This window comes from Mus caroli, chromosome 18 (genome assembly GCF_900094665.2).
Source record: "Mus caroli chromosome 18, CAROLI_EIJ_v1.1, whole genome shotgun sequence".
Lineage (NCBI taxonomy): Eukaryota > Metazoa > Chordata > Mammalia > Rodentia > Muridae > Mus > Mus caroli.
In genome coordinates, this window is record NC_034587.1 from 55,722,315 (window position 1) to 55,736,816 (window position 14,502).

The 14,502-nt window shown below is 37.6% G+C and overlaps 1 protein-coding gene across 1 annotated transcript in view; it reads left to right on the forward strand.

The window, feature by feature from the left end:
• Positions 1-14,502, forward strand: part of Adamts19 (ADAM metallopeptidase with thrombospondin type 1 motif 19) — a 195,127-nt gene that overhangs the window by 130,134 nt on the left and 50,491 nt on the right. The window contains exons 15-16 of the mRNA XM_021150815.1: positions 2,469-2,589; positions 6,266-6,346. Coding sequence (XP_021006474.1) covers positions 2,469-2,589; positions 6,266-6,346 — 202 coding nt within the window. The remainder of the gene's footprint in view (positions 1-2,468; positions 2,590-6,265; positions 6,347-14,502) is intronic.

The window sequence follows — 14,502 nt, forward strand, 5'->3', positions numbered from 1 at the left end:
CCTGGAACTCACTTTGTAGACCAGGCTGGCCTCGAACTCAGAAATCCGCCTGCCTCTGCCTTCCGAGTGCTGGGATTAAAGGCGTACCCCACCACGCCCGGCTTTCCTATAGTTGTTGAGACATAGTTTATTTTTTATGTCCCCAAATATGTTGTATTTTGGTGAAGTTTCCATGGGCTACTGAGATAACCATGTATTGTCTAGTGTCTGGATGGAATGCTCTGTAGAGATGTGTTGGATCTATTTGATCTGTGATGTCACCTACCTCTACTACTTTTCTGTGCACCCCTCTCCCCAGATGATATCTTTTGGGGGTGTATAGTGTTGAAGTTACATGATATTAATGTGTAATGGTGAGCCAATTGCATTACACTTAGCAGAATTTAAAGTTTAATGCTTGAAAGTTTTGTAACGTCTTCTTCACGGCTTGTCCCTCTAATCAGTATGAAGTAACCTATTGTATCTCTTCTGATTGGTTTAACTTAGAAGTCGAGGAGATAACAACCAAACATGACAAAATAAAATATAGTAAGATAAAGCAAAAACCGTTATATCAAAGATGGACATGGCAGCGCAACAGGAGGAAAAGTGTCTTAAGTGCAGGCATAAGAGTCAGAGACCTAGTCATTCATTATGAGCTATCACTTGTGTTAGGGATCCTAACTATTCTGACAGGAATCCCAAACAATTTTGATTTGCATTTCCCTGATCGCCCAGGATTTTGAACATTTCTTTGTTTCTCAACCATTTGATTTTCCACTATTGAGAATTCTGTGTTTACATCTGTACTGCATTTTTGAATTGGATGATTTGATTTTGCTTTTGTTTTTTGATCTAGTTTCTTGAATTCTTTGTCCTTTTAAAAGAACAGTGAGACCATTGAAACTCAAAGGTATTGAAAGTTCTGTATTGATTCCTGCCTTTAGGTTGATTTTATGGTGTTTATTTTCTTTAGACTTTATCACTTAATGTTATCTTCTTACTATCATATCTTAGACATGCCTCACCCTTTCTTCTGTCCAAAGTATTTCTTCCAGTTTCCTCTGTAGGGCAGGGTTTGTTGTCACATTCTTTTAACTTGCCTTTACTACAAAAATGTTCTTCTTATTCCTTTGATTATGATACATAGTATGACATTGTAGTCTGTGGTGGAATCTTTAATCTTAAAGAACTTGGAGAATAAGGGTCCAAGAAAACTGTGTTGTTACTCATTTCTGCCTGACTCAATCTATGACTTGGTCTTTCTTGCAACATTTAAGACCTTGTCTTTGTTCTGTTCATTAGTGTTTGGTTACTATATGGCATGGGGAGGTTCTTTTATGATTCTGTCTATTTGGTGTTCTGTGTACTTCTGGCAACCTTATAGGCATCTCTTTCCTTAGCTTATATAATTTTGACCCTTTAACCAGGATTTTCTCCCTTTTTTGATACCTATGATTCTTAGTGTCCTATAGTTAATGCATGCTCTGTTCTTGGATGATTTTAGTTTTATTGTTTTCTTTGGCTGAATGATCCATTTCCTCTACCTTGTCTGCAAACCCCTATATTCTCTTCTCCACTTGATCTATTCTTTTGATAAGACTTTCTTCTGAGTTTTTAATTTGGCTTACTGAATTTTTTATTGAAATTTTTATTTCATTTAAACTTCATTCACAATCTTTATCCTTTTATTAAATTGTATTTTCACATACTGAATGGTTATTTGTCCATATTATATTCAATATTTTTCTATGCATGGTTTTTACTCTGACATTCATTTGCATCATCTTTTTATTTTTGAACATTTCATAATGCTGTTTTGAAAAACTTGTATGTCATGTGAGTTGCCTTTCTCCAGGAACATTAACATTGGGGTGCTAATTTTTGGAGAGAATATACTTTCTTTGATATTTGCGTTTATGATTTTGTTATGGGACCTAGATATCTAAAGTCACATAAATGGAATTGCAAATTTTATGGACATCTGCCCCAACTTTGGTAGAGTGGACATTTGAATCCCTACAGGCTGTTATTCAAATTTGTCAGATTTTAGACCAACTGGTTGATACTTGGTTTTGAGTCTTTGGTCCATATAGTGTTGATGTGCAGTGGCAGTATCAGAAATGACCCTATCCTAGCTAGGGCTAATACAACATATGAACTCAGGAGCCAATTTTACACAGAATGAGCAGATTCTCACTGAAGATCCCCAGAAGTCTGTAGAAGGCTCAAAGGACTCTATTGGTGGTTGTTAAGTAGAGGCACTAGTTGTCAGTGGATGGTGTTACCTGGAGAAGCCTTATAAAACTTTATGACTGGTCCACCATTGCTACATTAAGGCAGAATGGAGAGTCATTGGTCCTCTGACAGTGGTGTGAAGGTGGCTACCTGGGGAAGTTGTACCGAACTGTTCATGGTCCTGTGCTAGCCCAGTTTGCAGGCCCCGGGGAATACTTCAACTTTTGATATATGTTCTTCTTTTCTTACAGAAAGCTGGTTGTGATGGTTTATTGGGGTCTCTTGCCAGGGAAGATCATTGTGGTGTATGTAACGGCAATGGAAAATCATGCAAAGTCATTAAAGGCGATTTTAATCACACCAGAGGGGCAGGTAAACTGTTCTTTATTTTTCATACTCAATAAACTGCAGTGTCTTTGTAGACAAAAACTAGATTAAATTTGATTTAGAAATCACCATTCTTATTCTAGTGAAGACATTTTCAATGAGTGTTTAATCATTTTAGTGATGACATACAATACATGTGATATGAAGCAGAAACTTGAACAAGTGTATTTTTCAATAATGAAAACATGAAGTCATGTGTTGTGCATTCTAGAAGTTAGAGCAGGAAGGGGGTAATCTAATTTGCATCAGCTTATGTTACCAGGCTTCTAAAATGCTTATTAGCCAGTGAAAAAAGCATATCTAACAAAAATAGTGATTTGCCACAGCTCGAAACAAACACTGACAATATTAGTTTCAGGGTTCCTGCTTTCCATTCAGCTTTTGATAATTCTTTTATTTAGTTTCAGGGGGGAAATTTTTGAAAGCTGAAATCTCAAAAACAAGATCGTGTGGTAGAAATCAGAGCAGGGACAGCAGAGCACAGGGACATCCATGGACATTAATAGCAAGAGTCCCCTCCTCTCCCCTTTCCCATCTGTAAATGCTATACACAGGGAATGTAAGGGATGTGATCCATAGAGTATGCACTGAGAGTTCCTTGCCACAAAATGTGATTATTAGTATTGGCACTGAATTATAATATCTCACCAGTACTTTATACACACACAAATATACGTGAATCAACATATATATACACACTTATATAATATAAACAAATATACATTAATCAACATATATATAAGTATATATGTATATATACATATATACATATACATATATGTGTACACACACACATACACACTTATATAAATACACACACACACACACACACACACATCACTACTTATCAGGTTCTCAAGCTTGCTAGGAAGGAGCTAATATTTTCTTTGCTTCATAGAGTCCTTTCCTGGACATATTATTATGTGTTGGGCCATCATTTATGACTGTTTTCTTTTTAAAGGATGTATTTTATTATATACGGATCTCTGTGAATGCTTGTGTGTAGTGTGTGTCTGGGTGTGTGTGGGGGGGTGTGCCCATAAAGGTGAGAAAAAGGTGCTTGAGACCCTGGTGCTGGAGTTCCAGGCAGTTGTGAGCTGTCTGACAAGGGTGTTCTAATCCAAACTTGGGTCCCCTGAAAGAGCCGTAAATGCTTAGAGGAACATATAATTTATCAAATGCTTTAGTATCTCTCCAGCCCCCATTAACAGCTGTACTCACACCAACCCTTCCATGTTCACATTAACATTTCATTTAAATGCTCAGGTTCAAGAAAATAAAAAATTCTAATGCTAAAATATAAGTTAGTTATATTTGAAGAACAATCAATCGATGTTGGACAGTCAATGAAACTGAAGTCATTTTCAATAAGTGAGTTGTTCTTAAAGGAGAGTCAGATGAAATCTTTGGAAGGTGAAATGAAATTGTTCATTTGTTTTGTTGTTTGTTTTGCTTTGCCTTAACAGAATAAGAGACAAACCATTCAAATCTGCCAGCGGTCATTTAGGAAAGACAAGATGCACTAAGCTGAAACAGATTCTCAAACCTTCATTAAAAAAAAAAATGTAATAATAGCAAATGTTCCACGCCACCCCATTTCCCAGGTTGTGACATACAGTGTTTTACAATACAGAATTCAAATATGGTTCGGAAGACTACCACAGACTAAGCCTTTTCCGTCCTCATTCCATCAGATTTGCTCTTCAAGAGCTAAGACCACTGCTCACCTCTCAATTCTTGTTACACACAGAAAACAAAACCTTTTGCTTCCCACATACATTCTCCTAAGGCAACTTGTTTATCTTTCAGGGGGAAAGTTCCCTTGAGTTGTACAGTCCACCCTTTCCTGTGACTGATGCTAGTGTTTTCAAATGTGAATCACAGACATACACCTTAAAGAAAGAACAGCAGTGCATTGCTAAGCCATGTATGATGAGAATGGTGGAGTACTTAAAAAAAAAACAGTTTTTATTACTTATCAGAGAATTAACCATGATGTTCTATGCTATCTTTTAACATAACTTAACAATTTATTTAACTCCTACCTACATACGTAGCCATCCGACATTATTTCTATGCTACGTGCTAGATACTCAACAGCTACGTGTCTGTTTTCATTCCTGTTTTGTCTTTGTGACATCGTGCCAGTGCTTTCCATTTGGAACTGCTGCAAACAGTTGGATGAAAATGGTCAAGTCATTGAGTAATTAGATAAACTGCCTCTTGAATGGAAGTTTGAATGTAAAATTCACATGCTCAGAGACTGGGAAGATGTCTCAATTAGTAAACAGTTTATCATACAGTCATGAGTTCCAGAGTTCATATCCCTAGTGTGAATGTAAAAACACCCAAACCAACCAACCAACCAACCAACCAACCAACCAACTAACCAATCAACCAACCAACCAACCAACCAATTAACCAACCAACCAACCAACTAACCATTCAACCAACCAATTAACCAACCAACCAACCAACTAACCAATCAACCAACCAACCAACCAACCAATCAGGGATGGCCTTGAGCATTTGTAATCATAGAGATGGAGACAGGAGAATCCCTGGAGCTTGTGGCCAGACAATCTTGCTGGATCAGTGAGGTCTAGATTTAATGTGTGACCCCATCTCAAAACAATAAGATAAAGAGTGAGGAAGACACATGAGGTAAACCTCTGATCTTGCACATAGGTACATGTGTGCACATAGGTATATGTGCACACACACACACACACACACACACACTCATACTTATCCCATTTGCCTTTATTTTATCTCTGCCAACAGATGGACTCTACATCTTTGTTCCAAATACCTCAATATTTTTTTTTAAATTACAATGATTAATAGACAGGAGAAAAGTTTGAAATTGTCTCTGTCGTTTTAAAGCTTCAAATCAGATTTCAGCCAAATGCATGAATTTTTACATAATGTCTTAAAAGGCATATTAAGTTTAAAACAACTAGTAAGCCAAAACTAGGCTTCTTTCTTTTGATCCTATTCTTCATTAAGGACCCCCAGTTTCTTCATTTTCTTACATATTCTATCATTTTATTCTACCTTGTTTTACTTTATTTCAAGTACTATATCCATAACAATAGCTGGAAAATATTTTCTGAGGACATCCAATCTTTGCCTGTGTGGTACCTACAGAGATGAATGTGTCCCTACATCCTTCTACTTCCCACCATCTCCTCTGTCTTATCCATTTGTTCATCTCCCTGGGAGTACTTGGTCTCTCTTCCTGTGCTCAGCCACTCCAGGGACTGTCCAGGCCAACTTTCTTGTCTTTAAGGTTTTACTTTCTCTGCTCTTTCTAGCTTGAGGAATCCCCAGAGAAAAATGCCCTGGGTTGATTTTAGTTTGTCCTACTGTCTCTAGGGAGGCTGTGCCACAGGCTTCTTCCTATCCTCACAGTACTTTGCATGCTACAATAAACTTCTTACCTTCTCAGTAGAGCTTTGTGCTCTGTCTTTCCAAAAAACTGCACCTGAGGACACTGCAGCCTTATAGTAAGACATTTTCTTCCCGTAGCTCTTAAAACATGGTAGCTGCAACTAAAACCAAAGGTGTGGGTTGGGGGGGGTGGGGCTCGTCAAGTCAGTTAGGAGCAGAGATTTTATAAGGATGCAGGATTCATGGTATGTTTTGCTGACTCTTACAGGTTATGTTGAAGTGCTGGTGATACCCGCTGGAGCGAGAAGAATCAAAGTTGTGGAGGAAAAGCCGGCACATAGCTACTTAGGTAACTGGCATTGCAGACTCAGGAACTTAGTGCTAGCCTAACTCTCAGCTGCTGGGATTTAGGTGACAGAAGGAAGTCACTTTGGTTCTAGGTTCACACTTGAACTTCCAGGAAAGTGGAAAGTATCTCTTTAACATTAAACAAGACTTTCCTTTTCTCCCAGGGACTCCCAGGAGCCAAACCAATTTGGTTTTCTGTTGAGAGACTATAAAGTACTTCCAAATGTCAGCTCATGGTACAAAACAAAATGAAACAAAACAAAAAAACCCAACCTCATTAAATAACTGTCATGTTTTATTCCAAATATATGATAATGTAATACAATCCATTAACACATTTACTTCCTGCATGCATATGCAAATACATATATTTCCATGTGTGAATGTGCAGGTATTTTTGTGTAATGATTATTTTAGAAATAGGAAATGTTTGTCCCTAAAACAAGCCAAGCATAGTTAAATGTTTAATCTTGTGTTAGGCTTCACTCTAGAAAAGCTCACCTATGAAGAAAATATTTTTAAAGCTTTGGCCATCCTGGGGAAGACTAGATTGGCATGGTTGAGTTTGTGACCTTCTCCACGATTCAGGACAACTTTGTGCACCACAGGCTACAATGACATAATACAAGAGACTGGGCAGTCTACAAATAAGTCAAATTGATTTTTCACTTTGGGGAGCTGGGTAATCCAAGATCAAGACCCTAGCAGATTTGCTATTTCCTGAGGGCCCAGTCCAGATTCGTAGAAGACATTTTGTTTCCTCACTAGGGAAAGAGGTCTAACAAGCTATTGAGACTGTAATGAATGCTCTAGTCTGTTCCGGAGAGCAGAGCTTTACTGAAAGACTCCACAATTTCATCACCCTTGGAATATTTCATATTTAGAAACATCTGCAAGGTTGTTTTTCAGTTTATCATAATTATTCATTTCTTTTTTGTTGTTGTTTTGTTTTGTTTTGTTTTGTTTTTTTGAGGCAGGGTTTCTCTGTATAATTCTGGCTGTCCTGGAACTCACTTTGTAGACCAGGCTGGCCTGGAACTCAGAAATCTGCCTGTCTCTGCCTCACGAATGCTGGGATTAAAGGCGTGCGCCACCACCTCCCGGCACAGTTATTCATTTCTAATCAGCTGCTTGTGCCAGAGCCAAGAGTCTTCCTTGCCTTTGTTTCCAGCTCTGATCTAATTCGTTTGCAGATCCTGCCCCGTGCTTAAGACTGGTGTTCTTCATGTGCCCTTGGCGCTCCGTCATGCTGCCCTTTATTTATTTATTCCTTTCTTTATTCCTTCCATAGCTTGCGACGTCTAAATTTCCTTATTCCTTTGCATTTACTATGTACAGCTCCACTGATAACTGTTGAAGATGTGTTGGGTCATTGCCGTCTCTGCGATGACAAAAATAACATCTGCTATGCAGGAAATCATCTTGGCATTTCCAATAAATTGTGTAAGGGAAAGATGTTTTACGCCTGTAGAGTGGTTGTTAGAGAAAAATCGGTGGCATCCATCTGTGAGGTAAAGCCTTTTACACCTGGGCAAAGCAGATATTTCTATAAAAATGCAGAATTCAAAACTCCCAATTAAAAAGTTAAGAAGAAATAACAGAAAAGATATGTATGCCTTTGTCCAGTGTCACATGTCTTTTAATCTGTGATCCTGAAATCAAATTCAAAGTCTTAAGTTACAGAATCCATCTTTTGAACACAGATAGACCAAGCTAAGTGTGTGTGTGTGTGTGTGTGTGTATGTGTGTGTGTGTGTGTGTGTTTTAATGTGAGTTGCTATGTGGGTGCTGGGAATCAAACCCAAGTCCTCTTCAAAAGCATACATACTCTTAACCACTGAACCAGCTCTCCAGTCTTTGGCCCAAATCTTTTTACTGAACCTTTTAAAAAATTGTTGCTCTTTGTGTAACCATTGGAATTTTCTAAAGTAAAAGTCCTAATCGAATACATGATCCTTTAACTCCACACGTTCCCTCTTTTCTCCTGTTTTATGTTTAGGTAATTGGTTGATATAAATAAAGTAGAGGTATAAATCATAAAATATGTTCTTCTGTGACCACTGTTTACAGTTCAGCCAATCTCACCTCCTCTTCTTTGCTATAGAAATCTGCCCATAACCAATCTTTTGTCATTATTTATATTTTTGCTGCTGCTATTATTTTAAGAACACACAATTTAAAATTTGAGTCTTATATATAATATGTCTTAAGTTTCTATTGTAAATTATTGTCAGTTCTCAAAATAATGTCTATTTTCTAAATAGCACAAATGCTACTTCAGAACATTTCGCTTACCTTATATATTACAATATAAACCAAGTGCCTGCTGTTCCTTTCCTTACTGATGTAATGAAGAGTCCAAGATGTAAGGAAAGTGACCAACCATTAATAGACTATGAGTTAACTCATTAGTAGACAATATGACCAACTCACCAACCCACAGTAGAGTAGGAAGAGGGAAACCAAGGGCTTCCAGTGACACTGAAGCCTGTCGAAATGTGACTCTGGGGAGAGCTAGTAGGGACTCAAGGGTGACCTCTAGGTTTTGGTGAGGAGTAATACAGAACACATGGACTAGGAAAAAGAGAAAAAACAACCAAAAAAAAAAAAAAATCCTAGATTCTAAAGATCTGCAAGTCGAAGCGGATCATAAACCACTCTTCACATGGCTCCTTTTGGGACAGGAAGGAAGTTGTAAGAAGTCTTCAAAGGAGATAAATTTAGAAAAATAAATGAAAATAGAATTTTGGCAAACTGATCACTCTTAAACAATTGAACTTGCTGACATCAAATATATGTTATAGGACACATTTAATCACCTCCCAGTACAGTTTTCCTTTCCATTACTCTTTCTCTTAAATATATTCACTTATTATTCGCTTCTCTGGAGATTATAGCATTATTTTGTTAATGATTGACCAGTTAGCCTAAATTGAATAAAGCATGTGCTGTTATTTATAAAATCATTATAGCTTATGGGTTCCAAAAAAAAAAAATCTCACAAAAGCATCAAATCCAACTTCAACTCTTTCTGAAATTTCACACACAGGGCACTAGGGCAAAAACCTCACTAAAAATAATTTGAAAATGTGCACAAGATAAAGCAACGCCCCATTTTAACATTTACCTCTTAATTTGATTACTTCAAGATGCTGTCACAAAGAGCTACAGGCTAAGTGGGTTATAAACAATAGAACTTTCTTCTCAGAGCTCTTAAGGCTGGAAGGCTGGAGCTCAGGGGACCATTATGGTTGGGTTCTGATGAGGACTTTTTATGAGCTGGAACGTACTGACATCTGTGTCCTTACACAGCAGAAGAAAAGGAAGCAAGGCCTCTCCTAGCTCTTAGAAGCACACTAATCTCATCTATGAAGATTGTGCCCAGGCTGATGAGATGGCTCAGTGGGTAAGAGCACCCGACTGCTCTTCCGAAGGTCTGGAGTTCAAATCCCAGCAACCACATGGTGGCTCACAACCATCCGTAACGAGATCTGACTCTCTCTTCTGGAGTGTCTGAGGACAGCAATAGTGTACTTACATATTATAAATAAATAAATCTTAAAAAAAAAGAAGATTGTGCCCTATAGCCCCCAGCCAGCTCCAGTTACCCCACAGTAACCCCACTTCCTAATCACATCATAGTGTGGATGGAGTTGGGTTTCAACATGGGAACCTTGATGGATAAACAGCAGCCTGTAAGATGTCTGAATGAGAGGGACATTAAGAAGGCCTAAAATGCCAAAACCACAGTGAACACGGAAAGGTGAATACTGAGCCTCCTGAAGTCCCACTTGACACCTGGAACTGAAGTCTGACTGGGAACACCAGGGTGATGCTGTAGACAGAACAGAAAAATCAATGATATTAAAGAGTGACTATCCTGGGAGGCTTCCACTCCAAGTGGGACTTCAAAGGATTCCAAGGTTTGTGTGATGCAGAGGCAGGAATATAATTTATACCTGAGAGGAGAAAGCAGGGAAGTGTCTCCAATAATGTTAGTGTAAAATAGATGTGGAAAATCATCTCTTCTGAGAATCTGCAATGCAACGCAGCCCCACATGTATGCTGCCTCTGCTTCATCTAGCTGTGAAGATGCAGATCCTCTGGAGCATTTTGTCTTATTGCAGTATCAATATGACTGACATGTGTTGAGAGAAACACTTCCCACAAGCAATCCCTCTCAAGCTAGGTCTCAAAAGACTTGGGGAATTCAACAAATAGTGTATTAAAAATAATCAGAAAACAAAAACAAAATAAACCCCATGAAGCAAACAACACATTGAATAAGAGAAAATCAAAACAATATACAAGTTGTGTCATGCATAGAAAATATAACCAGAATTTCATAAATAACCAGCTTATTTAACTCTTTAGGAAACCATTCAGAAGTGGGAGTGGGTGGGGAGGGGAGTGGGGAGGGGAGGGTATGGGGGACTTTTGGGATAACATTGGAAATGTAAATGAAGAAAATATCTAAAGAAAAAAAAAGAAAGTATAGAAAAAGAAACTCTGATATCAAAGAAAGTAATTCAGTTGACTCCAAAACGTTTTTATTCCAAAATATAAAAAAATTGTAATTTTCTGAGTATTTAAAAAAGTCAAATAAATATTCTTGATTAATATAAAACAGCAACACATTTGGATATATTAACCACATGTGACAAGTAGCATTTTTAGTGTATTTGAAGAACCCTGGGTCCCCACTTTTGCCTAAGCTATTTTGTCCAAAATTCGTAGCAGTTTCACTTTGATGATTACACATTGAAGTCCTATTTGTGTGAAGGCCTTCTAATCTCTATTATTTTTAATTTATGCTGCATTTTGTTTTTATGGAACTTTCCACATAGATATTATAAATGAGGGTCTTTTTTTTAAAATGAGGTCTATAATGTTTTTTTTTTCTTTTTCTTCTTCTTCTTCTTCTTCTTCTTCTTCTTCTTCTTCTTCTTCTTCTTCTTCTTCTTCTTCTTCTTCCTCTTCTTCCTCCTCCTCCTCCTCCTTCTTCTTTTTTTACTTATTCACTTTACATCCCACTCACTGCCCCCTCCTGGACACCCCCTCCCACAATCCTTTCCCTATCCCCCTCCCTTTTTTCTCTGAGTGGATGGTGGATCCCTCCAAGTGTCTCCTCAAGTCTGGCACTTCATGTCCCTGTGAGGCTCGTCACTTCCTCTCCCATTGAGGCCAGATTTTATATTTTCATATATTCTTTGGTGCCATTTTGTAATTCTTTTGGTAATTGTTTTCTGCAGGGAATAATTTGTTTCATTTGTCTTCTCCAACTGGTTGGCTTGAAGCTGTTTCTGATATGTTCTTCTTGCACCATTACTCAGAAGGACAGTGTTGGGACCCTTATTTCTACCACTGTATCTTGTTTTCTTGATCAGTTTAAGCTTTATCAGTCAATGTTTCCAAATAACCAACTTGTGGTGTTGCTGGATGCCTCTACCTTTGGTTTATTTCTGTTTGGCTTGCTCCTTTGTCATTTTCTTCCTTTGTCTTTGAACTTTAATTTCCCACCTACCAAAGACAAAGAGAGAGGAGCAACCTTACCTTCCTCCTTCCTTCTTTCCTCTTCTGACACTTCAGAGCTACCAAAGTGCCTCTGCACCCAAGTTAGCTGTGTTTCACAATGCACTTTCTGTTCCAGCTTTTTTCATAGTACCATTGTGGTTTCTTCTTGGAGCTATGAATTATGTTTGAATGTACTTAATTTACCGTTATTTTGAGATACTTACTTTGGGGTGAAAGAATACATGCATTTGGGTGTCAATTGAGATCGGGTTTATCGCCTTTGGCCTGAAGGAGTTATTCTGAAATTTCCAGCTATAATTTTTACTGTCAGTTACAGTGCAGTAGTTCAAATTTTCTGCAAGCTTACAGATATTCTTTTTGTCTGATCAATTAGGGAAAGACGAGTAAAGAGAAATCGAAAATGAATTTTTTTCTTTCTCTCTCAGATCAGTTGTTTCTTTATGCATTTTGATGGTATATTATATATTTAAGATTGTTATATAATCTTAATAAGTAATATATATCATCTAAGTTTGTGTGTGTGTGTGTGTTTGTGTGTCTTTGCGCATGCTAGTGGTACATGCATGTGCATGAGAAGTCTCATTAAAGTGTGGATATGCATGTGGAGGGCAGAGGATATGTTTTCTCTCTCTCTCTCTCTCTCTCTCTCTCTCTCTCTCTCTCTCTCTCTCTCTCTCTGTGTGTGTGTGTGTGTGTGTGTTCTTAATCCCTTTTAATAGACAGAATCTCTCAATGAACAATAAGTTCACCACTTTAGCTGAGTGATCTGTAAGCTCCCAGGATACCAGTCTCCCAATGCTGGGGTTGCAGGCATGATTAACCACACCGTGCCTTGTATGTGTGCTCTGGAAATTCAGATTCATCTTCTCATGCTTGCACAGCAAACACTTACCCACTGATGTATCCACCTAGCCCTCATAGATCATCTTAAATTCAAATTAATTGTAAGATAGAGGCATTTGAGGAATTGAAAGATAGAAATACTCCTTAAGCCCATGCATGCTATCTGGCTGGATAGAGCCAGTGAGCCACTTTATGATTCATGTTGCCTGCTTCATTTTTTCATCCTCTTAATCTCAGTCTTTAGCTTTAAGCCATATCTTTGTAAGTTGAAAATTTCTATTTGTACCCCCTTTATCGCCTTTCTTTTGTTGTCTTATTGTTCTAGTTAGAACTTAAAGTACTTCATTGAGTTGGTATGGGCATCTTCATCTTGTTCCTGATTTCAGTGGGATTTCTTCAAGGATCTCTCCATTTAATTTGATATTGGCTGTTGGTTTGCTGTAAATTCCTTTTATTATGGTTAGATGTAGGCCTTGAATTCCTGATCCCTCCAATACCTTTAACATGAAGGAATGTTTTATTTTCCAAATGCTTTTTTTAGCATCTAATGAGATTATCATGTGATTTTTTTTGAGCTTGTTTATATAGTGGATTATGTTGTGAATTTTTATATATTGAACCAACCTTGCATCCCTGGAATGAAACATACTTGATCATGGTGAATAATATGTTCTTGGATTCAGTTTGCTAGAATTTATTGAGTATTTTTGCATTGATATTCACAAGCAAAATTGGTCTGAAGTTCTGTCTTCATAGGGTCTTTATGTGGTTTAGGTATCGGAGTAGTTGTGGCTTCATAGAATGAATTGGGTAGTGTTCCTTCTGTTTCTATTTAATGGAATGGTTTGAGGAGTGTTGATATTAGTACTTCTTTGAAGGTCTGGTAGAATTCTGTACTAAAGCCACCTAGTCCTGGGCTGTGGTTGTTGTTGTTGTTGTTGTTGGGAGTTGTTTAATGACTTCTTCTATTTTTCTTAGGGAATATGGGCCTGGTTTAGATAGTTTCCCTGTCTTGATTTCAGTTTGGTATGTGGTATCTGTCTAGAAAAATCATCCATTTCATCTAGATTTTCCAGTTTTGTTGAGTATGGCCTTTTGTAGTAGGATCTGATGATTTTTTGAATTTCCTTAGATTCTGTTGTTCTGTCTCCCTTTTCATTTCTAATTTCAGCATCTATTTTTGTAGATTGACAGCTTCCACAGTTTACTCAATGTCCTCCATCTCTTCATATCTGATATAATAAGAGACATATTGAATTTGTTTTCTAATGGTTCTTCTCCCTTCTCATTTGCCGATTTCCCTGCTTACTGTTGAGCAAGGTACATTCCATTATTTCATTTTGTCTCATTGACTTGCATATTAGGTATAGCCATTGTTTGCATTTGGCTGATTGCTATAGCATTTACAATATGAATTTAAATTTGTTGTAGTATCTTTACAAGTTTTATTTTACCCTTTTATGAATTATGTGAGGACTTAAGTAGTGCACTTCGCCATTGCCTGCACTTTTTCTCTTATATACTTTATATCCACACTCATGGCCTTCAGCTACTTTTAAATGTGTTTGAATCACCGTAGTACAGTATAATCAGTTGCTTGAAGCCATCAATTTCTTGCTAAATGAGTTTAATTAGAAAGAGTTTTTTATGCACTTATACAGCTATGCAGATCTACTTTCTTTTCTCACAGTACTCCCACCTGGTACCATTTTCTATCAGAATGAAGAAGACTTTTCCCCTTCCTCTTCCCTTTCCCCTTCCCCTTCCCCTTCCCCCTTC